Source organism: Zingiber officinale, chromosome 8A (assembly GCF_018446385.1).
Source record: "Zingiber officinale cultivar Zhangliang chromosome 8A, Zo_v1.1, whole genome shotgun sequence".
Lineage (NCBI taxonomy): Eukaryota > Viridiplantae > Streptophyta > Magnoliopsida > Zingiberales > Zingiberaceae > Zingiber > Zingiber officinale.
This window is the reverse complement of record NC_056000.1, coordinates 43,857,091-43,884,710: the sequence shown is the minus strand read 5'-3', so window position 1 is coordinate 43,884,710 and position 27,620 is coordinate 43,857,091. Positions and strand designations below refer to the sequence as shown.

The window sequence follows — 27,620 nt, the reverse complement described above, 5'->3', positions numbered from 1 at the left end:
TCTCTCTAAATGTTACAAGTCAATCCTAGTCTATGATCTAGTTCGGTTTACAATATTTTGATAATGTTCTCCTAGAAATTATTGAAAATATGAGTGAAAATAAACAAGTATAAAATAATTGTAAGTTAGAAATTCAAAATAAATAGAATATTTTATATTAAATAACATCATTAAATATTATTGGATTAGAAATTCACTCTTACATCTTGATAAATTATTTATTTATTCAAACATCTAAAGACGGTGGAAGAGAAAATAAATATGTTTTTAAAAATTATGATTATCATAAATCTCAATTCACCCTTTAACAAAACTACTACTCCACATTCAAGAATATGTCTAATGCAATTTTTTATTTTTTATTTTATATTTAATTTATTTATGTGTTCTATATCTAGAAAAGAAAGCATTGTAACCTTTCTTTAACTTTATCTCCCTGGAATAGCTTCATTTTTTTATATTTCTATCGATTAAGGATATTACGAAATTTACATTATTAAATATTATTTATTCAAACATAAAATGAGATATTTTTATTATAAAGAATAGGGGTGCCAAAAAATGAACCATGACTGAGTTGATCCGAAAAAAATTAAATTTTTATTGGAGATTTTTGGATTCGAGTTGGAGGATTTTTGGATTAAAATTTTTTGGGTGGGATTTGGATTAGGATTTGGTACGGGTTAACTTGAAATTAGGATTTAATAGGTTTTCCAGAGTTAAATCAAATTATATATATATCTTTTGATCTAGTGATCCGCAAATAAATTCATCCGTTGTGGAGGGAGACATTCAGAGTCAACACACAAGTTTGTTGCATCACTTACAAATCAGTAATGAAGACCGTGAAATTTATTTACTAATCTCTCTCCCACTTAGTTATTTAAGGTGAGAATTTTAACCATGCAAGCACACATCACACATATCATAGTGAATAAAAGTAATAAATATGAAAATTAATTTTTCAACTATTATGACTTCTTTCATCACTGTCCTCCATGTGCTGCCAGCCCTTAAGTTCATATCGTCGGGTCCATCGAGCTTTCTTTTCTGTTGCGCCTCTGGTGCTCCAATAGTACCACGCAAGGATACGATCCGCGACAAAAATATAATTTTACATATATCGATCCTATGTTCCACAAGGGAATGTACATAAAGTCTAGATCGAACAAAAAGTAAAATCCTAAGACTAATACAGCTTCTGCTGTATTTAATAAATACAATCATGCACACACAAAATGCTCTTGACATGTCCAAGGGTCTAATCACACACAATCACATTTAAGTCATAATAGTTGGAGCCTGCAACAATTGGTATCAGAGTTAGGGTTTGCCTCTGTGTGTTTGGTTTTCAGTTTAATTATGCACATGTCATACATATTTTATGTAGGATAATAGTATGATATGCTAACTCTGTGGTTGCCACCACCATCTCCTCCAAACAAGGGAAGTTTTAAACACAAAATTAAAATTTCCTAATTTGTTTCCTGAAATTTTTAAATAAATTTTTATTCTTAAACATTAGCAAGGAATATAAGGAAGTTTTAATTATAAAACTTACCTTATTTGCCAAGACCAAGGAATATAAAAGAAGGGGTAGAAGTACCTCAAAACATAACATCTCTTCTATTCCTTGGTGGTGGCCGGTCCTCTCTTCCTCCTCTTCTCTTATTCTTCTTCCTTGTGTGGCCGTCGGCATCTTCATCTCAAGGAGCTTGGTGGTGGCCGGATCTTGTTAGAGGAAGAAAGAGAGATAGGAGGTTTTGTTTCTTAGCATTCCTTGGAGCTTGGTTGGTGGCCGAAGTTCTTCATCTCAAGGAGTTGTTAATTGGCCGAAACTTGCTTGGAGAAGAATGAGGCTTGGGTGGATTCTCGTCTCGGTAGATCGTCACTCACACAACGTCCGAGATAAGAAGAGGAATACGACAAAAGATCGTGAGGTCTATAAGCTACAAAAGATATAACTAGTTATTAGTTTCCGCATCATAACTAGTTCATCCTTTTGTTTAGATCTTGAAATACTAAACACAAGATGCTAATGAATCTAGGCTATCGATTTAATGTTTTCGATTTTTGTGTTTCTTTTGTTTTTCGAACTTGTGATTCGATTGTTCTTTTTGGTTAAACCTAGAGTTACTATAAGGAGATTAAATATTGAATTTCATTGAAAGACTTTGTTTAGGAAGTGGTGGATGATTTCATACCAAAGAAGCCTAGTGACTCACCATGTTTAACCTGGAAGCCAATCTATGAAATAAATATTTAATCGAATTTGTAACATGCGTGGATTTGAATCAATAATGTTAAACATCGTTTGCGATCCAAGTCTAAAACTCTAAGAACAGAAATTTGGAATCAATAATGTTAAGTTCTGTTTGTGATTCGAAATTTAATTTCTAAAGAACACAATAAGTTGTTAGGATTGGTTCAGGACTTGTACAAAATTTTTGTATAGGGAAATTGGTACGATATTCCCAGTGTATATATATATATATATATATATCAGATTATTTAGGTTAATTTAGATTGGTCAGATTCAGATTTAAATTGAGGGATTTTAAATAAAATTCAGATTCAAGTCAGAGATTTTCTTTTAAATGCCCTACCCCTACTGAAGAACACGGTAATGTAGTAGTGTATTTTATTAGATGGAGATAATATAGTATTTAGAATTTTGAGAGTTTAATTTTTATAAGATTTGATTATGTTTTTGAGATAAAGAAGGTGACTAATTTATTTTCAGGATTAATTATTTATGGCACGAAATTTCTCAATATTAATAATTGGCTAAAAGACTTATTCTATCCCTAAATAATTTATAGAAATTTATGCCGAAAACAACTGTTTCCTCAATCGAACTCAATCATAACTATATTTAATCACCAAACTCTCCAAATCGAGAAAGGTCGATCGATCGTCGGCGACCGAGACTGAGCTAATTTAGGTGTCGGACGACGTCGCTCTCCGGTGCCTCCTCACTCGCCTCGCCGTCCTTCTGCCGCCTCCGCAAGGCCACCGGCCTCGCGCGCCCGGTAGTCGCGTTGCTCCTCCGGAGCAGGCGCTCGTCGCATCTAGCCCTTATCGATTCAGCCACAGGTGCGCCCACGTCGCCGCCACGAGGAGAGAAGGATGTACCCGTTCCCGGAGAAATATGAGGGCGAGAAAGTACTGGAGTGGCTCACATGGAACGACGGCGAGAGCCTGTGGCTGAGCTTGGGACTGTCGCCGGACGACTTCTCTCGATACTTCCAGTCTTTCTTTATCTTCCAATTTTTGGAGTACGAAAGCTGTTTCTTGTGATACGTCGACTTTTTCCTTCTTTCTTTTCTTTTTAAACTTTATTCCAATCAACTACATGAATTCTATTATTTATCGTACGAATTCTGTTTCGAGGTGAAGCCATTGCATGACTTGAGTTTGTTTGAGGATGGTGAGCAAACAATTTAACTCGAATGAAACATATTAATGAAAAACATACCACAACATTGAAGCAAGGTTCACAAAGAACATTAGGAACTAAACAACCATTCATGAGTACAACAGAATTTACCTCGCTTCGGAATTCATCAATTGCGAAAATGCTTTGTCTATTGAAGCATCTGTATAGTCGCTCGTGACAGGGCCATTGGATTCCTGCGAAGATACATCTCCGGTGGGGTTGATACTTTGAACCATGGGCGAAAGTTCAGCAATGCGAATTTCGTTATTAGTCTTGGAGAGAAAGGCCTCGGACTCCTGAAGCTTCAGAGCATACTCCAGATTCCATAGTACATCGGCCATTGTGAGTCGGTCGGCACCGTAATCCTGCAGACAATGCTCGATCGTAGCCCCAAACTTTGTCAGGGATGCAGGTCTAATTGTCCCTGCGATTCGCGGGTCGACAATCTGTCCTAACTCCCCTTTCTTCAGCCACTTCATTCCCCATTCTGCCAAGTTCACTTGCTCATTTGGCAGTGTGGGATTGATGACTGGCCTCGCGCAAAGAACTTCGAGTAAAACAACACCGAAAGAGTAAACATCTGATTTTTCTGTTAGCTTTTGCCTTCTGAAATACTCGGGATCGAGATACCCAAAACTCCCTTTCACTGCAGTAGTGACATGCGTATGATCCAAATCAGGTCCAGTCTTTGACAATCCAAAGTCTGAGACTTTTGCCAATAGATTCTCATCGAGTAGAATGTTTGCAGACTTCACATCGCGGTGTATGATAGCCCTCGATGAACTTGTATGAAGGTAATGAAGTCCTTTCGCTGCTCCGATGCAGATTTCCAACCGCTGCTTCCAGGTAAGTGGAGGAAGACCCAATCCGTAAAGGTGCTTCTTGAGAGTTCCATTTTCCATGTACTCATAAACAAGAATCATCTCGTTCTTCTCGTCGCAGAAACCAATAAGGCACACTAGATGACGGTGTCGCAATTGCGATAACAGTTCAATTTCATTGCGGAACTCCTTGAGACCTTGTTTGTACACTGAATTCCCTCTCTTCACTGCTATTTTCATGTTATCTCTTAACACACCTTTGTAGACTTTTCCAAACCCTCCGAATCCAATCATCAAACTATTATCAAAGTTCTTTGTTGCTTCCTCTAGCACAACAAATGGAAAGCGGTAGCCGAATTGCCTATTTGTCTCTGACAAGGAAGCCGTTTCAATTGAATTCCGATCGGTTGCTCTTTCAAAACTCAAGTCATTCGTGGAGAAAGTCGTCAAACTCTCAACAGACTGTTTGCTACAAAGCTTCCTTCTCCTTAGAACCATGAAAAGAGTAATACTAACAACTAAAATTGCAATGAATCCAATGACTGAGCCAACCACAATCCCTATGCTCTTCTTTGAACCAGATGAAGACGGCAGCGGCACAACCATCACAGAGCCAACAGAGAAGTTCATCTTCAAAATCTCGAGCCCATTAAGGATGCCATTATGAGCAACTTGGAAACCTGAAGGAGTAATACTGATAGAAAGCTCATCGGGCATGTCACTAGCTTCTATAACAAAATCTACAAAATAAGGTGCAGCCAACTTCCGATATAAAATACTTGAAAGATCGAAATTAGTAAGTATGTGCCAGTTACCCACACTAACATTGAAGTATAGCTGATTAGCGGCGAGACTTACTATGTCACAGAAATGAAACCTCAGCAAGTAGCTGAAACTGGCATCAACGTTGAGCTTCCATGTCATATTGATCTTTGCATTCGAAGTATTGGTCAACACCAATTCCCTCGCTGTGGCATATACTATTTCGGGAGCGCTCTCTTCGGTAGCTCCTATCGGCAGATAATTCAGCCTGCCAGAGCTATTCAAGGTTTTAGATGAAGTAGCATCCATCAAGAATCTCAGATCAGCATCCCAAGTTCTCCACAAAAGATCACCCTCTGGAAGGACATCTTGACCACCCACATTGAGATGATAGATCGTCTCGAATGCTTGAGCCGATAAACCCCGGTAAGACTGCATCCGAACAGTTTGCGCATTGTCGGCAATTAGATTATCAGGCGCTGACACAACTTCTATAGCATTCACAAATGCCAGGGAACTGGTTCCTGATGGTGCAAACGAGAGGATGAGAGTGTCACGAGCAGTGTTTACTAGGAATTCCTTCATCGCTGACGAATTTGAGCGGAAATTGTGGAGAAGCACCAAATCTTGCGTCGACACAGTGAAAGTTGCAGCGGTGAGGTCGTAACTGCTGTACACAAATGGGAAGAAATAGAGACGGATGAAGTGCCGGCCTTGCGCCTTGATCGGAAAGGAGTAGGAGGAGGGTCCTGTGAAGATGCGGGCAGTTTGGTAGAGCTCCGAGGCGAAAGAGGCGGCGCCGGGGCTTAGAGTGGTGTTCGCCAAGATGTTCGTCGGGGTCGTCAGCGTGGAAGAAAGGAATAAATCGGCCACAAAGGTCCTGCTTCCGATGGCGGTGCTGGTCGGAGATCCGCAATCGATCAGGTACCTGTCGGCGGGGGTGAATGCACAGAAGCACCGCGGCAATGACGCCATCGAGGAGACGAGGAACACCAGCCCAAGGATCCAGATTCCCGAAGCAGCAGCCATAAAAAAAACAAAAGCTTTGTCGCCAAAATTCAATCTTTTTCTCCTAATTCAACAAATCAAGCAACAAAATCCATTTCTCCTGAAAACCTCAACACGGAATTCCAGTCTGAATCAACTAGAACTCGAAAAGGGATAAAAATAAACGCGACAAAAGAGAAACAGATACCCTAATTTGATACCACAGAGCGACACAAAGCAGCCGCTTCAGTCTATCTACCAGAAATTGGCAGACGAGGCGTCCAGGGTCCGGGCGACAAGGAGTAGATTTGGGAGCTGGAAGAGTGGAAAAGCCGGTACCTCGGTTTGTTGGATCACTGCGGAGTACAAGCAGACATTAATGTGTCCCCTGTCCATGAGCAGCGTTGCCAGAATCCTCCCCCATGGCTCCGTACTCGGTGGAAAGGCGGAGAGAGCGAGGAGGCTTCCCTTCAAACTCCATTGCCAGTTTGCCACAGCCGCAGAGAGAGAGACGTCTCCGTCTCCGCTCCAAGACTGCAGCATGCCACCATTAAGGATGAGAGAGGTCATCAGATGCATGGCCACGATCTGCCTGTTGCAATTTTCAATGTCGGTCCTACGAGTACCCGGCCGAGTATTGGGTGACCTAATAGGGTCCCAGTGGAAATCCAGGTAGTTGAGTAGAACCGGAGTGCAGTTGGGTAGGTTATGAGTAGTTATTGATAAGGTTGGGAGGAGGGCCCACACGGATTTTGAGCCCGTGAACTTAAATGCAACATGTTGCCGCATGGTTTACTTTTTCGTAACGCCCCTGACAGGATTCGTAAATCTCACTAATTTGATCCTGCAGAGCTTCGGTCAGACTGCTGAATACTGAAATTTTGATAATTATTGGAAGTATACGGAAAATTAAAGAAGAGTTTTGAATCAAAATGTAGCATGTCAAAATTTGAAATAAATATAAATAAAATCCAATCGGATTTCAGATGCATGCTCAATTTCTTTAATACCTTGAATCAAGTGGAGTGGAGTGGTGTCGATTTTCTTAAAATAGGACTCGATTTGACTCGTCTCTATCCCTAATGACTCAATCATTCACCAAATCAATTTTTAACAACATAATTTAATTTGATGACTAATTTGGTGAATGAGATTTGTGGGGGGAAAAAAGTTGGTACTTAGTTCTTTTCCATGTAATTTAATCTTTATTTTTATATTAATTTGTCTCGAGTGTCAAAACAATATTAGAGGGATAATTTAAATTAATATTTTATTTAAATTTATTAGAGAAGGAAGATACTCAATTGGCTCAATATTGTCTCAACAAACACTCAAATGTCACTTCACTGTACACTATCCCACCTAACAATATCCCACTAACTTAAACTTCGTCTCACATGCTGCCTATAATGCTAAATAAGCTTCGGTATTTTATCGATGTGGTTCGATATATTGTGGCATATGATGTTTGACACGAATGCATAGGGTTATTTACAGTTAAGGATGACAATAATGAATAACTCACTGTAACATTGTGCTTGAGTGAAGTACTTTCCTCAAATTTGAGACAGCCAGTGAGGGCATCAGAAATAAAATTCTTATTACCTGGAAAGTTGAGAAAGATCCACATTGTAACATGTAGGATTGCAGGGATACGGGCAGTCGATTTCTTTGGTTTCTTTACGATCGAAGAACCAGTCTCCAACAGCCTCAGCGATTGTCTGCTCAAAAGTTTAATACACCTAAAGTTAGTCATAGAGATTTGAAGTTTGATAGACACAAGAACCATCTGTTCTGCAAACAAAGTTTAGGACAAGTCTTGCCTTCTAGGCAATACTAGTTAGAATGCTAGTTTTTTCTAGGAAGAGATCTTCTAGGCGAGCAATCTAAATTATTAGATATTCATTGATTGATCAACATTACCACAATTGTGATTTTAAATTGTCCTAGAATCATCAAATGATTAGCCATATTTAATCAAGAACCACAAGTTTACCTTATTGTTAATGCGTGGAGAATTTGGCGAATGCCATGTATAACCGTCCATAGATTGACAGTGGGCAAAGCAGGAATCAATAAACATTCCTCCATTCTTCTTCTGCTTAAACTCACTCAAGGAACTAAGCATGGCATTCCTAAATCCTGTTTTGAATAAAGAAATCTTCTAAGCAATTTAGTCATGCGAGGAGCAGGAATTCAGATGCACGCAAGAATATGAGAGAAAATATACTAAATGCAGTGACCTTGCAGGGTTTGTAGCTGGTTGGAATCACAATGTTGAATACTCTGCTTGCATCTTAGCCATGCTTTTTCAGGATCTGATTCAGCTGGCACCAAGATGTATCGAATCTGTGATTTTTGCAAAATCAATGCAGCTGAAATTTCAACATGTTACATGTTGATGGCAAAGAAAGAATGCATGGTGAATATGGGCTACCTGCCAGAAGTCATATGCTGCGTTGAGGATGAAAAATGGTGTTGTCACACTCTTAATAATCTCTTCTGCGAAGAAACACTGCATGTAATGGAACAACAGAAGTTAAAAATGTATGAGACAAAGTCGTGGAATGGTAGATAATTACAATCACCTGCCTGAGATGGTTCCATCCTAGAGAGGCAGTCTGGAAATTTATTTCCTACATCCTGTAACAAGAAACATCAAATTTATGAATACAAGGAATGTAAAGGATCACTGCCTGCAAAATGGTAAAGCTATGGAACAGTTTGAGTGATCTGTAACTATAACATCCCTCATGTCTCTATTCTACCTACATATTTCAATGCATGAAATCCTGATGTTCATCTCTTTTTTCTAAAAAGTGACTTCAGGACACCTTAATCGTACAAGTATCTGAATATGGACCAACTGTTAGAATCTTCATTAATTGGACTACTAACAAAGGATGGGATTGCTGACAACGACACTCAACAATGGAATGATAACAACCATTGAGTTGTCTCTTTATTAGGCAATCGATAGATCTTAATTGCCATGATCCCATTATGTCTTAAGACACTTTTTTTTAAGAAAAAACATTGTAATGGCTAGAGAGAGAGAGAGACAGAGAAACTCTTCAAGTTAGAATGATAGTGCTTGGCAAAAAAAGAAAATGAATAAGGATATGCATACCAACAATACAATTTCCCTAAACTGAAGACCAAAGAAAACTTACAGTGAACAGATAAGATGCTCAAACTAGAAGAACAAACCTGAAGTTGGACCACATCACTATAGAGTGACTGAATGAACCTTTTCCCAGATATATCCTTCCTGCAACAAAATAAAACAACAAAATTGACATAGCTTCCTCTCAAAAAGGCTGTGCTTGATGCTTATGAACAGTACAAGATCGGCTTTTTACAAGCGTTAATCATCTTGAGCCAAGGTTGAACAAATTTATAGTAGATATTTGTCTCATCTTCAACCCATATGCAAGCATTGATCAACTTCAGCAAGATACTACTTAAATCTTTTCTTTCTCTATTTTTCAATATGGCATATAACTGAATAATAATGCCTTAACATGTAGCCATTACTAATCTTTATTTAAAAGGCCAAAATTGATCTTCTTTCCCAAGATGTATCTTGCAACCTTAACATTGTAGGTCTAGTGGCTAGCACATGAGGTGTTGCCATAATGAGGTCTGGGATTAGAATCTCGGCAAAGCCGAGGTAAATACCTCCCTTATGTGCTAGTCACTATTCCAAAGGCTAGTAGCCGCCCGTGATTTACCTCCTCAGTGTTGGCCATGAGACGGGTTGGCGGGGGCGCTGGGGGTGAGCGTATTGGCCTTTTGCCATAATCTTGCAGCTTTGTAACTCAAATTTCTTAGGATGCTGAGTACATGCAGCATCCTCATTCAGAGTTGAAGACCCACAATGAATAACAACACTCCAAACCCATGTTGAGTACCAACACTTCTAAACTGAGTCGCAGAATTGATACCCAATACCTTTACTGATCTTGTATAAAAACATTTCATAGAGATCAACTTCAGCTAAAGAGAACTTTTTAGCCAAAGATAACTTTTTCCTCAATTTAGAGTTTTAGCAACTAAATGTGTATAGGATTCTGAAAGTTTACCCAGATATTATAGATGGAATTATAAACATAACATACTCATTGAGGAAAAAACCAGCATCTGCAAAACATTTGACAGTAGCCACATTAGGAAGAAGGGCACGAAAATCATCACAATGAATGAAAGTAGCAAGACCGCCAGCAGAACATCCTGTGAGGAGAGCCTGCCAAGTGAAAAAGAATATCATAGCAATGTGTTATTCTGAAATATTCAAATGGTGTAAGAACATGGAAATTAACAAAACTAAATTCATCACAGAGCCTGAGTGTTTGTATGGAATAAATTGATAATGAAGTACGTGGCATATGTGAGATTATATATTTTTTCAACAAATAAACATTAGCTTAATTGAAATTGTAGCTCTATGACCTCTTTGGAATTTGCAAGTCCTTTCTGTAAGAGTTCACCCATTATTGCTTCCCATATACGTTGGCCTCTAAAGAAAAGTATTGTTCCATTCTGTAAAATAACTAAAAGTAAAAAACTAACAATATGCAAATATTTGAAATATATGTAGTTTTAACCCCCTATATCAGTAATGATATGTTTTGTATCGAATATACCTGCACCTCACTTTCTCTATACCCAGAAAATGATGCACCATCGCAATACCGTACCTTGACTTTGTTCCAGTTATAAAAATCTGAAACAGGCAAGCAGATTTAAGAAAGTCAAAAACTGAGTTGAATTTGAAGGCTGCAGAAGGTGAATGACCATCATCTTAAAGAAATATTAGAAGAAGGTGCCCCTACCTGTAGGGATCTTTTGCAAAGAAACAATAAACATATGTAGCGGAAAAATCAATCCCTCCAGAGATCCATGCGAGTACAGTATACAAAGTTTGATTGAGTTGTTACCTATGTTGTGTGAACAATACAATTCCGATAGCAACTTCGATTCAGCAAATCTCAGCATGATCAGAATGAACGGACCTCTATGGTATCACACGAACACGTTTCATGTTCGTTGCATGAACTCAAATTTGGAGAAGAACAACCTTTGTTGTGCTAGAAACAGCAAGGTGTTCGGCCAAGAGAAGAGGAAGAGGAAGAGGACTAGAAAAATCTCTACCAAAAAATGCATTATCAATGGCTTTTGTACTCATCCAATGAATACAAAAGGATTTTGCCTATTGGTCTCCCTTTTCATGAATGAATGCTTCATTAATCTCTATTAAAGGGCAGCCCGGTGCACGAAACTCCCACTATGCTGGGTCCCGGAGAAGGATCTATTGTACGCAACCTTACTTTTTGCAAGAGGCTGTTTCCAGGATTCGAACTCGTGACCTTTTGGTCACAAAGCAACAACTCTACCGTTGCGCCAAAGCTCCCCTTCCTCCATTAATCTCTATTAATGGACATTAATCCTCTTTAGTGGGTTAGATGTTAATATATTGGATTAACCATTTACCCAATAAGCCAATGAGTCTAACCCATTAATCCAATGAATCTAATCCGGATTCATTTGGATTAACCCACTACTCTTAAGGTTCATAGTATTTTAGTCAAACTAAAATAAACCTTCTCCAAATCAATATGTTATTTGTGTATGACCCAATAGGTTCTCGTAATGTTGGCAATGTCTTTAAAATAACATTTTAGATACATAAGCAATGAGTGACGTCTAGCAATGCATCATTGCTACCTGAGTAATGAGAATGTCAAGATCCGACTTAATCTTTTTGCATCTATTATCTTGTATAGCTTGGTCCTCTATCCTTGATATCTAGATTGATCTATGAAGCATAGATCGTGTCATTTTCGTATTAATTTTTGTGTTTCTTGAACTCCAAGTAGACTCACTTAACCAAATGAGCTCAATATCTCATATTGATTTATTTGAACATGATCATGTATTTTAGTAGTCCTACTTAATAAAAGGGTCCATAAATATCAATTCCGTCATATGAAAGGGATAGATCCTATCTACATCACTCATATCCCTCCGCATAACTTATTATATATCCAGTGATCGACTTTATAGGCCATCTTGTTATAGGTGACGTTTGTCGATACCAAAGTACACAACTCCTTATGTAGGGAAACGTAGTGACTTCAAGTCCAAGGACTATTCATACCAATAGTCACTATATGACTGTTTATGACACTCATATAACGATTCATGAAATATTCTGGCCAGTCAATTCAGTACATATTCTCTAATATATACTCATATGTCAACTTGATATCTTATATTCATGATATCATATATACATGACTTATGAGATTAAGTCATCAATTGACTTACATACTAGTCTCAATGCATTAATATAGTCTTTTTATATTAATGCTTGACTAAGAATAGTTAAGAGTAGTGTTCTATATATATCTACAACCTCCCACTATCAATTCAACCAATTGATATGTTGTAGACTAGAAAATACTATCCTAGGACATTATTATACTTATTCATTTGGCACAAATCTGAAGTAAATATAATAACCATAAACTTTGCCTTTATTAATTAAATATGATACAAAAGTTCCTTTGTCAATCATTTTATAATTGGCTCCAAGGGCTAATACTAACACTACCAAGTTGTTAAAGTCCTTGGAAGTTGTTGCCAAGGTATTGGGTAAGAAACCCACCTTCACCAAATGGGGGATTACCTCCACTAATATACAATATGCAGACAGGACATTGGCCTTACCTGTTCTCAAGAAACTAATGTAAATATTAGAAAGTGATCAACTGATTATTGACATAATGATTCATACAAGATATAACTATCTAAAATTTTCACATCATAAACAAAACATGCAATGTTAATACAATAAATAAATAAATGTACACACACACACCCTACACATCCTTTGTGGGCGACTCAGATAAGGCGAGGCTCCCGGAAGTGAGTTGGGGCACCCGAAAATGATCTGAGCGCCCGAAATTAGGACTGTAAATGAACCAAATGTTCATGAACAAGTTTGGTGTTCGGCTTGGTAAGAGCTTGTTTATGTTCATTCAATACACACAAAATCAATTAAATAAACAAGCTTAAACAACTAGTTAAACTAAATAAATAAGTTTGAACACATGTGTATTCGGCTCGTTAAGGTACGTAAATAACGTTCGTGAACAATGTTCGTGAGCCATGTTCATTAATAAAACTCTTATTAATATGCTAAATAACAAAAAAAACTTTTAAAATAAACAAACAAATTTGAATTATTAAACTCAATAACCAATCAAACAAGCAAAAATTTCAAATAGTCAAACAAGTTTGAATTGAGAGCTCGATAACATTTAAACGAACCAAACTCAAGCCAACCTTGAATTGAAAGCTCGATAACATCTAAACGAACCAAGCTCAAGTTCATCAAAAATAAACCAAGTCAAGCTTGAACAATCATTTTAAAAGCTTGGTTCATTTTAGGCTGGGCTTGACTCGGTTACCTTATCAAACAAGCTTGAACGCCCTAAAGCTTAGCTCAATTGGCTTGTTTACAACCCTATTGGAAATGATCCGGTCGCCCTACCTTATCTGAGTTGCCCATGGTGGGTGTGCAAGATATCAAACCTCTGTGTGTGTGTGTGTGTGTGTGTGTGTGTGTGTGTGTGTGTGTGTGTGCTATGGTAAAAAAAACAATGTGCAAATGTGATATTGTTCTTCAGGAAACATAATTAGTTCCTCATAATCATCATATCTTTCATTCTTTCCATCATACCAAATTTTAATCCATTAGTTTATATTAGGTAAAATATGGAGCTTATTTGAGATAGCGCATTAACTCTCAAAAGTTTTTAAAATTAAATCCCCCATCAAACCATATGTGATTAATTTGGTCTAATACACAATCAATTTCTTGACAATTATTCCATACTTTTCAGCAATTAAAACACTTCTATTCTCATTCTCTTACTTCTTTTTACTTGGATTTAATTAAAGCTACACCAAATGGATAATCTTGTAGTCTAGTCTAACCGTAAGGACATTAAATTAGGGATGGCAATTTCTTCCGAATCTGACAGAAGATCCAATATCCGACCTGAATGGAGGAGGGTATGAAGGGATTTTTAGACCCGATTAAATAATTGGATTATATATATATATAATTTTTGTAGGTATCAAAGAATTTTTTTTTCTCAAAACCCACTAACTATTTTTGTTGGTGTTTAATATGTAAAAGAATATGATTAAATTAGGAGAGGCTATAGATGTTTAATCTTATTTTTTTATTTTATTATTATTATTATTATTTTTGGATATGATGTTAATTCTAATATGATTTTGCTGAATAATGGTAGCTGGATGGAATGAAAAAAATTATTAGTATAGAGGATATTTGATCCTCTAATGGGTATAGGTATGAGGATGGATATCCAATCCTCACTAGGTATGGGGATGAAAATGAATGTTGAAATCCGATAGGGATGGGGATGAATATAATAAATAGGAATGGGGACAGAGGATATGGAATCCAACACAAACTCAATCCATTGTCATCCCTACATTAAATTGTACTGAACTATTAATTTAACAAAGGACCAAGATTAAATAAATAATATATGCATACACAACCATATCAGCATAAAAAATGTGGTGAGACAATGCATAATTCATATGCCGCTGCAAATGTTGCTGCATTGGTCACTTTTTTTACCAATGCTCACTAGTGGCATGCCAATAGTCAGCTTTCCCGACAATACACAATGCAGGGATGACCATTATATAATGAAGCACTCAATATATGCATCTATAAAAAAAATATTGTCGCTAAAAAAGTGGATTATCCTGCATATATGAAGTTACAAACATGAAGATAAAAAAATAGTGTTGATTAAATACACATATATTCATAAGATTCACCCATTCTTTTAAAGCCCAGTATTTACCAGGATTTTGTGATGGGATGCTACTCAGAATGCCAACAAAGGAAATCTGGCGTTCCATGTAGTTTGATGAACCTAATAGTGTAGATTTCCTATAAGAGCAAGAATCCAAAGATAGGCACCAACCTCCACCCTAGAGTTCAAGATTAATCTGAATAAGAAACCAAGTGAAAGACTAAACAAATAACTGAGGTTTAAATTTAAGAATATTTTGCAATTAAAACCATGATCATTGGCCCCTTTAACCAGCATTGAGAACGACTCTTACTCTATCTCATGTTAATGTTAAGTAGGGTAAAATATACACAATTTCAGACAGTTCAGTTTAAATAGAAAGATGGCCAAGATCATATTCACCAATTTTAGGATTGAAGGGCATGGATTCGCTTGGCAAGTTAATAATGCATGAGTTCATGTTAAATTAACTCAATGTTGAGTCAGAAATGCAGCATCCCTGATGGCAAATTAGCTGCTGCTACTTAGCATACCATGTAGCTCAAAACTGGTGTGTCTTATATTCGTATTGATTTCTCATGTCACACAGTTGGAATGCTTAAATTTGTACCAAACCAATCAGACGATTGCCTAAAGCAGTATCTGATGAAATCCAAATTACCAAAACCAAGAAGATTATATTTTGCCTAACTATATAGCACGTATTAAGAGTGAGAGAAATTATTGTTTTATTGATTGCATATATTAAAATATTTGCGAATGGTGACTGCATCTCTGTGACGAGGTTTAGACATTAAATCACAGTTGTGGCTATGTTCCTACATACGAATCCCACCTTCACGAAATGGTGCAGTTTATCCCATCTTTTCCCGTGAAAATAAATCACAACACATTTTTCATTCTTGGTTTAGAAGAACCACCGTGGGAAATTCGATATCAGAAATAGATTGATTACCTCCAAGTGCACGATCCATTTGTCTGACCCAGAGCCGAAACCTTTTGTGAGATGGTACGCGGCCGGGCTCCCATCCAAGCATACTGCAGAATCATCAGCAACCGCAGCTTGAGACGATAGACTTGAAAAAGGAACCATCAAGTTGGGATCGGAAAGTTTTAACATTACATGCACCCTTCGCCTCGGCGTCGTGAACTAGGGTGAGCTCGACGAGAGCTGGAGCCGAGGACGGATGCGCCGCCGGTTCGCTGAGAGCATTGTCGCCGACCCGGGAGCCAGCGGCGAGGAGGAGTACCACGAAGGCGGCGGCGAGGAGCCAGATGACGGTGGCGCGTCGTCTCTCCGCTCCCCACCGACGGCTCCACCAGAGCCAGAGCCGGTAGATCTCACCCCGGTGTATCTCACCTCCGGCCATGGAAGAGATATCCACCACCCAATCGAGTTCCAAGTACTGAACAATAACTAGCCAACGATACGGGTGGGATCCAATTTTGCGCTTTAGCCCTCAAGGACACGGTTAATTTTGTGAAAAGACCCATGTAATTATCCTAATTCATAAATGAGTGAAGTTTTCGTAAACTAATCAACGAACATAAATAAACTCTTTTCAAATTAAACACCAAATTTATTCAAAACAAATCTTTAATTGATTTTCGCATTGATTTTTTTTCTTTATTATAATTTAAATTTACTGATAAAATACAACTTCTATTCCCTTCGCACCAACATTTTTAATAGAATACACTTACAATAGCACATGATGACAATGCCACTCTAAAGGTTACAACATCCTGCTTATTCAAGAAAAAAACATCCATGCTAGAGCATCAGCATCGAAAAATATTGCTCAAATTCTTCATCGATCCGTGGTTTCCTTGTCCTTGATCGAGAATCTACAAGAAATAATTTCCTTGATATTCCATCCAAAATCACAATACAAAAGGAACAAGAGCAAATTAGTTACCTTGTCCATCTAGCAATCTTTGGGATGAAACTATGAAGGCATGTGGTGCGACATCATTAGAATAGATGAAGAAATCCTCGATTCCAGCATCGCCCTCAGGTTCAGGAAGCTGCCCCTCTATCCATCTGTAGACTGATTCAAGTTGTTTGGCAAAAGAATCGAGGTCGTTTGGGTCAATGTTCTTCAAACTAGACGTGGAGGGTGAATTCAAATTCATTCTCTCGGATGACTCCTCAGCTAAGTCAAGGTCTAGTGTCATGGTGGTGTGGCTAGTGTCATAGCCTTCGCTTACACTGTTACTATCGGGGTGAGATTCTTCAGGATCTTCTGATCCATCATCCCCAGTTCTTCAGTAGCCGTCACACAGATCCAGTTAGAGGCATCGTTTGTCTCATTGGTCCCTGCAGGATCACAGCTCCTACACCGATCTCCAAACTTGTGCTTAGGAAATGGCAAAGGTGAATTCTCAAGATCACTCGTTAGTTTTCTTCTCTTGTTTAGCTCGAAACGATCAGTGAAGATGCCCTTGCTGGAGTGGAGGTCGAAAAGGAACACAAGTAGTGTAACAAGGAAAAAATTCAGTATCTCATATCAAATGCACTAATGCCAGTAAGAAAATCCCAACTAAAATACCTTCCTTTGGGTATCTTAGACAGAATGCAAAGCGATAGAGTTTTCTCCGACTCATAAACACTAGTGACTTCAGTTTGAGACACCTAAACTTTAACCTCTCTTAACTCCATTTTTTAGTCTGATCGTTAATCAAGCACCCACACTCATCTCATTAAGCTGAATGAGCCCTAAAGCTTGGACAAACGGTAAGTAATCCGAGGTAATTTTAAAGTGATCAACCAAATTAAGTTAGGTGATGTTGTGATTTAACCCCTGTGTCTAAGTGTGTAGGAACTTAGAAGCGAAAGACGCAGCTAGTGAGAAGGACGACACGGGAGAGAGTGGGCAGGTTCGGTGCGTCCTAAAAACAAGGTGCTGTGGAAGAGTACACGGGCGAACGAGAAGGAGGCGCGTGGCATTTCCGAGAGACGAAAAATCGGAACGAAAGGTTGCTCGAGAAGGCCAGAAAATATGTTCGGATGAGCTCTATTTCGGATGGCCGAAATCACCCAAGCAAGTGGATTCGGAGCGGAAAATCCGGACCAATGTGAACAGAACCGGAGTAGAAGGTTGGGACCGAAAGTCAACAAAATGTTAACTTTTTCAGTCAGGTGCCCATACCTAATCCGGGGCGCTTGGACCCGCGGGACAGTCCAAGGGCGTCTCAGCCCTACGGAGTCACGGATGGCTGTGTCGCCCCGGTCCGAGTGCTCGGAACCTTTCGGGCCCCTAGACTAGAAACTTTATCAAAACACGATGTGGCACGATCCGTTACAACGGGAATAAAATTTTATCCTCCTCCAGGCGTCTAGAACCCTTCCAAGCACCCGAACCCTTCCAGACACCCTGATCATGGTTATAAATATAGCCCTGATCCCAATAGCTAGAAACAACTTGTAATCAATTTCTTTGTCTGTTTTACTACGGTGTGAGCTATCAACGCTGTAAGAGACTTCTCCGGCTGAAGGAGACTTTGATAGTGAGTTTTAACTGCCTTGGATTAGCAATCATCTAATTACAAACCAAGTAACATCTTTGTGCCTCTTCTTTCTTTCTTTCTAATCAATTTGTTAATTATTTTTTATACAAGTGTTAGTTTAATAAAGCTTTAAAGTTCGAGAAGAATTTTTGTTTCTTTTATTTTTGTACAGGCTTTTCACCCCCTCTAGCCGACCGCCAGGGGATCAACACAAACCCCACTAGACCTGACCTAACTTGCTCAAAATCCATCCTACTTGACTTCCTCAGTCATGTTTCCTATTGAGGTCAGAGTCAGTTCCCTGATAGCTGACAATCAATCACAATCTATGATAAAAATACTTCAACAGGGAACCTTAATGTTTTCATTCACTCAGAGAAAAAACCAGCAAGGCTACTTAGGTTTGTTTCTAAAATTCAGGGTGGAATAACATTGAGCAAACTAGAATCTAAGAATCATCTTTGCAAATCAGGATCCCTCCCCTCAACAATGACAAGATCGAAGGAAAGACTATTAAACAAAAATTTCACACACAAATGAATTAGCATTACGAGAAACCGTAGAAATCTCTTCTTGTTTCTCAGCTCTCAATATTTCAAGCAACTAGTCCTCCATGCCTCAGTTCTACAACTCATGCTACCGGACATTGCCGCTCTCTAGACTCCAGCTTCAATGTTTTGAATGAAGGCATCATCATCACTCAAATGCATAATTTATGAACAAAATGAATGGATTTGCAATTTGACTGGTCTACGTAGATTGTTCTAGCTAAGGCCACTTGATTGGGTCAATGTTTGAGTGGGCAAGCTGTCTGACCAATTGATCAAGAGTCTAACCATTGAACTAGTGATCTAGAAATCATCCGGTTGGATTTCTGATTAAGTTTCAAATTTTCAGAAAAAAGGAGAGATTTCACTTTCATTCCACTTTTCCAATATGCGAATATAAAAAAATGGATTCCATTTGTCGTTGAAAAGAAAATTACATTCAGCACCAAACACTCACGGAGCATCTGCATCAGATACCCTATTCAGATATTTTACCTTAAATTTTAGATAGGGTAGCTAAAAAATTTTTGCATCAACTTCCCTATCCATTTCCTAAATTATGCATTTATGAACCGTACTTCTCTAAATTTAGGGAATGGATTCCATTCCCTAAGCATTATAGAGGAGAGAGAAGAAATAGGGAAGCTGATATATGATGTTTTAAAAAGTGGATATCCAAATTTAATAAAGTAACTTTTTTACCCTAAATTATGTATTTTGGATAAGGAAGTTGGTGTGGATGCGCTCCTAACAAAAATGCTCATCGCGCATCTGATACGGCTGCAGATTTTACTAACCATTTGAATGTAAATCCATATTTTAACTATTCGATATTTGCAACCAGTCGAAGTCCAAAGCAGACTTCTTTTAGCAATTAGATCGTTGCAAAGAATGACCTAAAATACTGACAAAACTAAAATCTAGGCCAAAGTGTTTTCCCCAATTTTATAACAAGGAACAGATAGATCAATGAGAGTTGATCGATGCATAAAAAAAAAAAACAACTCGAGCAATCAAGCAAACGACAAACAAAACAATCAATCCAAAGAGCAACCTGAAGATCGGCGAGGGATTCGGCCGCTCATCCATCGACGACGATTCACGGAGGAGGAAGCGATCGGGTTGACAACCCTCCCATCACCCAGACAGCGACACGTGTGCAGGATGGGGCTGCCGAACCAGGACAAGCAGCGGGGCCCACCAAGCGGCATATCGGGGTTGGTTATTTAAAAACTAAATTCGGGGCCCAGCAAGCAACGGCCACTTTTCCTCTTTGCCCCTTCTTGTCCCACGGCCAAATGATTGGGTAAAAAATAATAGTAGAGTTAATTGTAAAAACACCATTAATTAAAAAATAATTTCAAGTAGAACCTTTCAAATATTCAAAGACAGAGAGATGATGCACCACCAAGAGAGAACTTATACTACTCGCAATTTGCAAAGAACAAAATAAAGAGGCCACTCAATAAAGAGAAATTGCATCCAATACTTTGACTGATCATGCAAGTTTGGCTCAAAGTTGAACACAATAATTTGCCAGCTACAGATCTACTTCTCTTTTTCTCTTTAATTAATTCTCCTGGTTGGGAACTCATGGTTCTCATGTTCTTCTGTCTACAAATATTTTAACTTAGATAATGTTGAAATGATCACTGAGAAGATCAGAATCAAGCTTTGAAAACCCTAATGCCTTACAGTGGTTTCTGACTTCCTGCAGCTTTCCTGGTCAACCATTGCTGCAAGCAAATAATGTTTTGAGTCTGAACTCTGAAGCTTGTCTCTCTGTTCAAACTGAATATTGTCCGATAAACTATCTTATTGTTTTTGAATGTTGATGTTTTAAGACTTTAAATCAGGCAACAATGGCCACCTTGTATCTTCTTCCACTAAGATTTTATTTGAATTAAATCACAGAATTTTCTGCAATCGATCGCTGAAGATGCCGACTTTGTATGGCATCACCAAACGATCGCACTGGAATTCTTACCCAAAATGGTGCTTCAATTTCGTGAATTCCTCCTGAAAATTGAGCTTCTGAGATGCCTACCGGAGGATGCTGGAGAAGCTTCCGAGCTCGGCCTCGATGGCCTGAAGAATGAGAGGAAGTTGCGGAGGGACCGGAAGATGCCCCCACTCTCCCTCGGCGTGCTGCGCCTTGAGGTCCATGAGATCCTTCTTGGTGCTCCGTCGTTGGTGAATCCACCGTCCATCTCAGTGTAAACAAGAGGGAATTCATGGTCCCCTGCTCGCCTGCCGCCGGCGAACCTCCCTACAGCGAAGCCTCCGCCGGGAAGCCTCCATATGGTTAGCCCGACGGTCTCTTCGTCGTTGCCGGATATCTCAGGCTGTTCGTCGAGTTCGTCCGCCGGCATCTCGTGCCGGCAAACGGGGCACGAGTTCCGCATCGAAAGCCAAGGCAAAATGCAATCTTGGTGATAGATGTGCTTGCAGGGCATCTCCCGGGCCTCAGCTCCGAGCTTGAAGGGGTCCATGCAGATGGCGCAATGGCAATCTTTCCCAATGTGATCATCGACGATCTCTACCGTAGGCATTGACTCTATGGCGGTCTTCGAGGCCGGCGGGTGCTCCCAAGGCCTCTCGCGACCTGTTCCGTTGATCTCGATCTGAGCAAGCTGCTGGAGGAGGCGGTCAAAGCCCGACCCCATCAGGAAATCAGAAATGCTTTCCGGCAAGGGGCGGAGACCGGAGCCGGAGCCATCGTCGTAGTACAGCTCGAAGCTGTTGGAGGCGGCGGCCGCGCCTTCTTCATCGTGACCGCCTTGGGAAGGACTGCGAAGGACGATGACGGGGTTGAAAGGGGACGACCGGTCCCCGGCCGATCCATGGCGGTTGCGGCGGAATCTGAGCTGGGAGGTCCGTGATGGCGGAGGAGCCGTAACGGAACCGTCTGTGCCAAGGCCTGGGGAGGGGATCTGTCGGCGACCGGGAGAGCCAGCGGGGGGGATGCGCGGAGGGGGAGATGAAACTTCCTCAAGGAACCCGCCGTCGCAGTCGGGGCAAACGATGACGTCCTCTCGCCGCACCCGGACAAAGCGGCTACAGCGGTAGCACCAATACGACGGCGTCGCCGCCCAGGAAGAAGGCATGAAATCGATGGAAAACAACGACAAAGATCCAATCTTTAACTCCAAGACGAACCAAAAATGGAAACAAAGCCTCCAAATTCCAAATCTGAAAGAAATGGATCGAACGAAGAACCACAAACTCTTCAAGAAAAAAGGGAAATGGACAATATTGCTAGCTGAATTCGCGATCGAAGAATTTCGAGGATGAAAGCAGAGCCAGAAATAGAGCTGGAGATGGATAGGGAGGTGGGATTTGGGGACGGTAAGAGAGAGGAATTGGGGCTTTTTATGGTGTGCTTAGAGAAGCATGAAGCATCAATGGCGGATCCTCGTGAACCAAGACCTACATTAGACGATTCCGTCGTCGACGTCGTTACCTATCGTATCTACGTGGCACGGTCCTATTCGAGAATAAAACTAAAGCCGTCAAGGTGACAAACGTTGACTTTATTCTATGGTCAAAGTCAAGACAAAGGAGCTGATGTCGCCTGTGGGTCCCACAATGTCTCCGCTTAGAATTAGGCCTGATTTAAAGAGTGATAATTCGAAGAAAAGGATAAAATTTTATAATTTAAAGAAGTTAAATTGCCGAGTTTTTGTGATTTGAATAAATGATTGATAGGCACGATCGATAAACAAATAGATTTGCAACATCTGGTGATTTGACTTGCAGATTGCGTGGTTGACTTCTCATTTAGGCACTGATCGATCCTCGCCGGCGGTGATCGTACCACGACATGCAGCTCAAGCCGACGAGCACCTCGACCACGGCCGCCTCCGTCTTGTCGCCGTCGGCGAAGTGCAGCGTCTGTAGCATCAGAGTCCGAGGCCGCGTGCAGAGCTGCTGCTCCCGCTCCATGCTACGCTGCTCCTGCCACCGCACCGTGTCGTGTGCCACAGGCGCTAGCCACTCTAGGATCGCCGCCACCGCCTCCTTCCACCCCTCCGCCAGCGAGTCATCCCCCGCCGCCGGCAACCCCGCGCCCTCCCTCCTCCAACAATCCCTCAGCTTCGTCCTCACCGCCGACCTCATCCCAGACGGCAGCATCTCGTACAATTCATCTCTCTCCGACTGCTCCGCCGCCGCTGACGCCACTCTGTTTCGTTCTTGATACAACTTCTCCGCGGCCAAGATCACGTTGGCGTACCGCAACGCGAGCCCCGACCCGCCGACGGTGGTCGGGCTCTCTTTGAGGAATTTCTTCAGACGGTCGAAGGGCGTTTCTTGTGCGCCGATTCCCGGCGGCGTGCTCAGGATCGGAGAAGAGTTCCGAAGAAACGGAAGGTGCTGCGGCACCACACGCCGCTCCAGCGGACCCGACGAGTGCTTGCAGGGGTTATTGGGATTGAATTGGCCGGAAGACGGCAAACCAAGAACGTACAAGCCGAAGACGGAGCAGATTCTGGCGAAGACGGTGATGACGGCGCGGAGCATGAGCTCAACAACCTTGTCGAAGGTCTTGTTCCATAAAGATTCCTCCTTTAGCCGGCGAATCATATGCTCATGCGACCGGAGCTTGAAGTGAACCGAGTCGGGCACCGGCATCGGTTTCTGGACGAGAATCGGACCGCTGTGCCGGCGCCACTGCTTCTGCGTGCGCTTCTCCTCCGCCTCCATCTCATTAAGAGCTTCCATCTCCGCGTACAGCCGCGACGTCGCCGCCACGTACCGCTCCATCCGCTTCACCTGTTTCTCCGTCCGCTTCGCGGTGGAGCCGAGGCCGAGGCGGTCGAGGTCGGCGGCAGCCCGAGCGTCGATGAGGAAAGAGAACACGCCGCCGGCCTTGAGGTTGGCGTAGAAGCGGTCGAAGGAGCGGAGCAGGGGGTCGCGGCAGCGTGGCGCGAGGCGGGAGACGGCGGCCGCGGCCAAGTCGAGGTCGCCTACAATCTCGGCGCAGGCGAGGCGGAGCAGAAAAATCTGATCTTTGGAGGTCAAGTAGGCGACGCCAGGGGAGCGCATGTCGGCGCGGAGGCGGCGGACTTCGTCCTCGGCTAGGGATCTGTGGAGGGATACGAGGCGAGACATGGCAGAGGCGGCCTCGAAGGCGAGGATTCCGACGACGGGGCGCTGCGGGCAGCGGAGCCGGAGGTCGGCGACCACCTTGGGAACGCCCATATTGTGCTTTCAGGCGAGGTGAAGCTTTATCGTAATGGATCGAAAATGAGTTTGTGGAAGATGGCGAATGGGAAAAGGGGGAGGGGTATAAGAGGGGAATGTGATGAAATGCCGGCCATGTCCATTTCCGGGAGCTTTCTCCTCGTGTGGAAGGCGGCGGACGCGCTTGCGAGATTTCAGACGAATCTTGCGGTTGCGGAGGAGGAAACATTTCATTTCAACCCTCCATTTGTAACTTTTCTCGCAATACTCCGCGGCATTTCAAATTAAATCAAAATTCTTTATATTTGAAAAATTGAAAGACAAAAAAAAAAAAGGGATATGAGATAATTATCATTGGAAAAAAAATTGAGTTATTGGACTGACATAATAAGCTAATAAGTAATAACTACCCCTACAACAACTTGATAAAAATTTATTTATTTATTCAATATATATAACATCAAATAAATAAGCTTAAATTTGAAACACATATTTATCAATATTTATAAATAAAATTTTAAATTGATCAAATAAATTTAAGTTTTAATAAATATTTTAAAACTTAGACGTTGTCATCGCCACTCAATGTTCCGAGACGAAATATCTACCCAAATCCTCTTGTCCGCTAAAAGCGGATCAGGTTCTAGTCCACTATACTGATTGAAGGGATTCAATGGTCCTTATCGGCTAAATAGATAGAAATAATTAAATCCTTCTAATAACTACTCCTGGTCCAAGGACGGACTAGGACAAGCAGATCACCTGGGCGGATGGACGTGTTGGTAAACTAATATAGTTAATTAGCTAGGGTCTTTATTAAGAGGTAGTTCAAGGTGGGCCAACCGTGAACCGACTCGACAAAGAAATCGGTCGACGTCAACCAATCGTTTGAAAACTTATTTTTATTTTTTTTAATATGTAAAATATATAAATTTTATTTTCTTATAGAAAAGAACATCAATCGATTTAGTTTTGACCATGGGAGTTGAAGCAGTGGTAAAAGGGGCATACCAAGGTTAAGTCAGAGGTAGAAAAGGTGGTCGATATGGAAGTCAAAGTTATGGCGATTAAAGTTAAGATGATCAATGTCAGGGAATCAACGGGCTCATCAAATTTAGCTGAGTGAAAGTCGACGTCAACTGCCAGTCAAGGGGCTCATCTGAGTAGATCACTTTTCTGGCCAGGATCATTATAGAAATAACATCAGATGCTCACAACTGACGAGGTGAATGCTAGGCCGACCAGAGCGCTTGTCCGGTCGGACAAGAAACAACCTACTGCACCGAGTGATTATGGAGAAGAGCCTTGAGCGACCGGACGAGGAATCCTAGCTGAGAGGCTCACCCACTCGACCAAAGCAGCGGGATCCTCACATATCTAGTAATATCCTTTTGGGAGGTAGTGCCGCTGACAACAGGGCATGGTCAATAGGCAAATCATACGACAGAGGCTTCTACTGTCATGTCAGAGATTTGCACACCCTGTTAAGATATGATGTCGGAGACACTTTCCTTATATGTATTTTCGTAGGATAGTTGGAAAATATGTTTGTGCCTTGAGAAGATGCACATCACTTACTGGAGCACTATATAAAGAGGAGGGGGGGGGGGGGGTGTCTATGCACCGGTGAAGGTATATGATATATGTTATTTGTGCTTGTGCTCTCATTGCTGCTACATTGCTCCACCATTTTTCTACTATTCTAGTGGCTGACTTAAGTGTCGAAGGGCCAACGCCGGGGACCCCTTCCCTAACCTGACACTGACGTTCATTGTGTTGCAGAGTGGAGAGAGTCTTCACGCGGTTAACCAAGGAGCCACATCCCCAGCCAACCATCCTTACCATTTTCGGATAGGATCATATTGGCATCATCTATGGGAAAGTAACCTGTATCCGAGATGTGGAGATGGAGGATGTTGGAGGACTGACGATTGTGACCTGACAAAAGAGGAGTTGGACATGCTGATACAAGCCCGAACTGGCAAGATGGTGGAGTAACAACAGTAGGCGATGGCCAAGGGCCAATTAAATGAACCCGCGATGTCAATAGCGAGATAGTAGGCCAGATATAGAGATCGACGAAGAATATATCCATTCGGGGACAAAACAAGAAGCCGACCGACACATACGGGGATACGCCAAATGCGTCGATTCCCTTTCATCGAGCGTTGTTCCACACTTCTTCAAAGGAACAAGGCCGAACGGATAGGGAGCAAAGATTCTCCTCGGACGACGTGCTCATCTGGGACAGACAGAAGGGAAAGGCACCAAGGATCGATAACTTTCCCGAATGGATCAACCGACAGTTTTCTCAGGGGATCCTAGATGACCCACTACCCCAACGTTATACTCCATTGACGATCGAGGAATACAATGGGACAACCGATCCAGAGGACCATCTGATCAGGTTTGACAACACGAACGCACTCCATCAGTACACTGATGGAGTGAAGTATCAAGTCTTCCTCACCATCCTCTTGGGATCAGCATAACGATGGTTTAGACAACTACCGATCGGATCAATTCACAACTTCAAGGATTTTGGAACAGTGTTCCTGCATCATTTTGTCAGCAGTCGCCACCACCAGAAGACGAGCATTAATTTGTTTACTGTGAAGCAAGGGCCCAAAGCGGTTCAACCAAGTGGTCATGGATATCCCATCGGTCACCCCCAGAGGTATTGGTAAATGTCTTCTCGCAGGGGCTTAATGAAGGGGAATTATTTAGTTCACTCATATGGAGGCTGCCAAAAGATTTCGATCACCTGCTCAGGCGCGCCACCGAATATATCAATGTGGAGGAGACCCAAGCGGCATGAAGGAAGAAAGTGCCCGCCGATTAGACTGCTCCCCATGAACGACGGCCGACCAATAACCATTAGCAACCAAAGGGTCCCCGATCAAGAGCAACACAGTCGCACCAGGAGCCCTAAGCCCATGCAGTGCAACATGTGGGAGCAGAGCGGCCGAAGGCTACAAAAGCAGGTCGTGGGCACCATTGTTTTGCTCATACCATCGCTCGGCGACACACAACACATGGGACTGCTATGACCTGAGGCCAGTTTTAAGCCGACCGATTCCTCTGGGATATTATCGTTATTCACCTTCTCCCGATCGGCATCATCGATGTCGATTAGATGGGTAAAGGGGAGAAGAGAGGCCGACAACTGAGCAGTGTCAACGTCAACCTCAACGAAAAGGAAATACAAGTCCTGCTCGTGCTCTTGCTTAGCGGGCTTGACCTTCGACCCGGGAGGAGGAAAACTGAAGCAATGCAGTTCGGGGCAAGATCATAATGATCATCGAAAGACCAACCGACGATGATTCCAACTGAGCAAGAAAGTCGCACGCCCAACGATTGGAGATACATGCTGTGGGATGCAACAAGGAGAAGGCCGGTGAACTAGATGTTGGACCCCGTGGTAGTTTTGATGTGATCAACTAAGTTGGTTAGGTCCTGCTGTGTTTGATCCCTATGTCTGAGTATGCAGGAGCTTAGGAGC

General features: G+C 41.4%; 5 protein-coding genes across 9 annotated transcripts; all 5 read right to left on the bottom strand.

Annotated features, from left to right (window-relative positions):
• Nucleotides 1–3,442: 3,442 nt before the first annotated feature.
• LOC122008734 (receptor-like protein kinase HERK 1) lies at nt 3,443–6,555 on the bottom strand. Of its 4 annotated transcripts, none has more exons than XM_042564566.1 (2): nt 6,218–6,555; nt 3,443–6,130 (listed from the first exon to the last, which is right to left on the bottom strand). In XM_042564566.1, exon 2 carries the CDS (start codon nt 6,049–6,051, stop codon nt 3,547–3,549), a length of 2,505 nt encoding a protein of 834 aa, XP_042420500.1. In that variant the 5' UTR covers nt 6,052–6,130; nt 6,218–6,555; the 3' UTR covers nt 3,443–3,546. The 4 variants fall into 4 exon arrangements, with proteins under 4 accessions (XP_042420500.1, XP_042420501.1, XP_042420503.1 ...); XM_042564567.1 differs by having other exon boundaries at nt 3,443–6,094; XM_042564569.1 differs by having other exon boundaries at nt 6,349–6,485.
• Nucleotides 6,217–16,282, bottom strand: LOC122008735 (pectin acetylesterase 5-like). 2 transcript variants are annotated; one of them, XM_042564571.1, is made up of 12 exons: nt 16,000–16,282; nt 15,832–15,914; nt 14,925–15,054; nt 10,656–10,735; nt 10,462–10,551; nt 10,131–10,255; nt 9,220–9,280; nt 8,602–8,652; nt 8,447–8,524; nt 8,253–8,358; nt 8,006–8,151; nt 6,217–7,730 (listed from the first exon to the last, which is right to left on the bottom strand). In XM_042564571.1, exons 1-12 carry the CDS (start codon nt 16,244–16,246, stop codon nt 7,611–7,613), a joined length of 1,317 nt encoding a protein of 438 aa, XP_042420505.1. In that variant the 5' UTR covers nt 16,247–16,282; the 3' UTR covers nt 6,217–7,610. The 2 variants fall into 2 exon arrangements, with proteins under 2 accessions (XP_042420505.1, XP_042420506.1); XM_042564572.1 differs by lacking the exon at nt 14,925–15,054 and having other exon boundaries at nt 16,000–16,136.
• A 304-nt stretch (nt 16,283–16,586) lies between these two features.
• LOC122008312 lies at nt 16,587–17,124 on the bottom strand. Its single transcript, XM_042564011.1, has 2 exons — nt 16,796–17,124; nt 16,587–16,724 (listed from the first exon to the last, which is right to left on the bottom strand). The coding sequence occupies exons 1-2, from the start codon at nt 17,052–17,054 to the stop codon at nt 16,651–16,653; spliced, it is 333 nt and encodes a 110-aa protein (XP_042419945.1). The 5' UTR covers nt 17,055–17,124; the 3' UTR covers nt 16,587–16,650.
• Nucleotides 17,125–20,400: 3,276 nt separating this feature from the next.
• LOC122008733 (probable E3 ubiquitin-protein ligase RHC2A) lies at nt 20,401–22,340 on the bottom strand. Its single transcript, XM_042564565.1, has one exon. The coding sequence runs from the start codon at nt 22,039–22,041 to the stop codon at nt 20,935–20,937; it is 1,107 nt and encodes a 368-aa protein (XP_042420499.1). The 5' UTR covers nt 22,042–22,340; the 3' UTR covers nt 20,401–20,934.
• Nucleotides 22,341–22,714: 374 nt separating this feature from the next.
• Nucleotides 22,715–24,136, bottom strand: LOC122010739 (protein PSK SIMULATOR 1-like). Its single transcript, XM_042567231.1, has one exon. The coding sequence runs from the start codon at nt 24,134–24,136 to the stop codon at nt 22,715–22,717; it is 1,422 nt and encodes a 473-aa protein (XP_042423165.1).
• Between the last annotated feature and the right edge of the window lie 3,484 nt (nt 24,137–27,620).

Excerpts from the sequence above, each read along its gene's own strand:
- LOC122008734 (XM_042564566.1), bottom strand. The coding sequence starts at position 6,051 with ATGGCTGCTGCTTCGGGAATCTGGATCCTTGGGCTGGTGTTCCTCGTC.
- LOC122008735 (XM_042564571.1), bottom strand. The coding sequence starts at position 16,246 with ATGGCCGGAGGTGAGATACACCGGGGTGAGATCTACCGGCTCTGGCTC. Across the intron at positions 9,281-10,130 it reads GCTGGTTTTTTCCTCAATGA|GAAGGATATATCTGGGAAAA; the intron begins GTATGTTATGTT and ends ATTTTGTTGCAG. Across the intron at positions 8,152-8,252 it reads CCAGCTACAAACCCTGCAAG|GATTTAGGAATGCCATGCTT; the intron begins GTCACTGCATTT and ends TATTCAAAACAG.
- LOC122008312 (XM_042564011.1), bottom strand. The coding sequence starts at position 17,054 with ATGACACTAGACCTTGACTTAGCTGAGGAGTCATCCGAGAGAATGAAT. Across the intron at positions 16,725-16,795 it reads AAGATTGCTAGATGGACAAG|ATTCTCGATCAAGGACAAGG; the intron begins GTAACTAATTTG and ends TATTTCTTGTAG.
- LOC122008733 (XM_042564565.1), bottom strand. The coding sequence starts at position 22,041 with ATGCCTTCTTCCTGGGCGGCGACGCCGTCGTATTGGTGCTACCGCTGT.
- LOC122010739 (XM_042567231.1), bottom strand. The coding sequence starts at position 24,136 with ATGGGCGTTCCCAAGGTGGTCGCCGACCTCCGGCTCCGCTGCCCGCAG.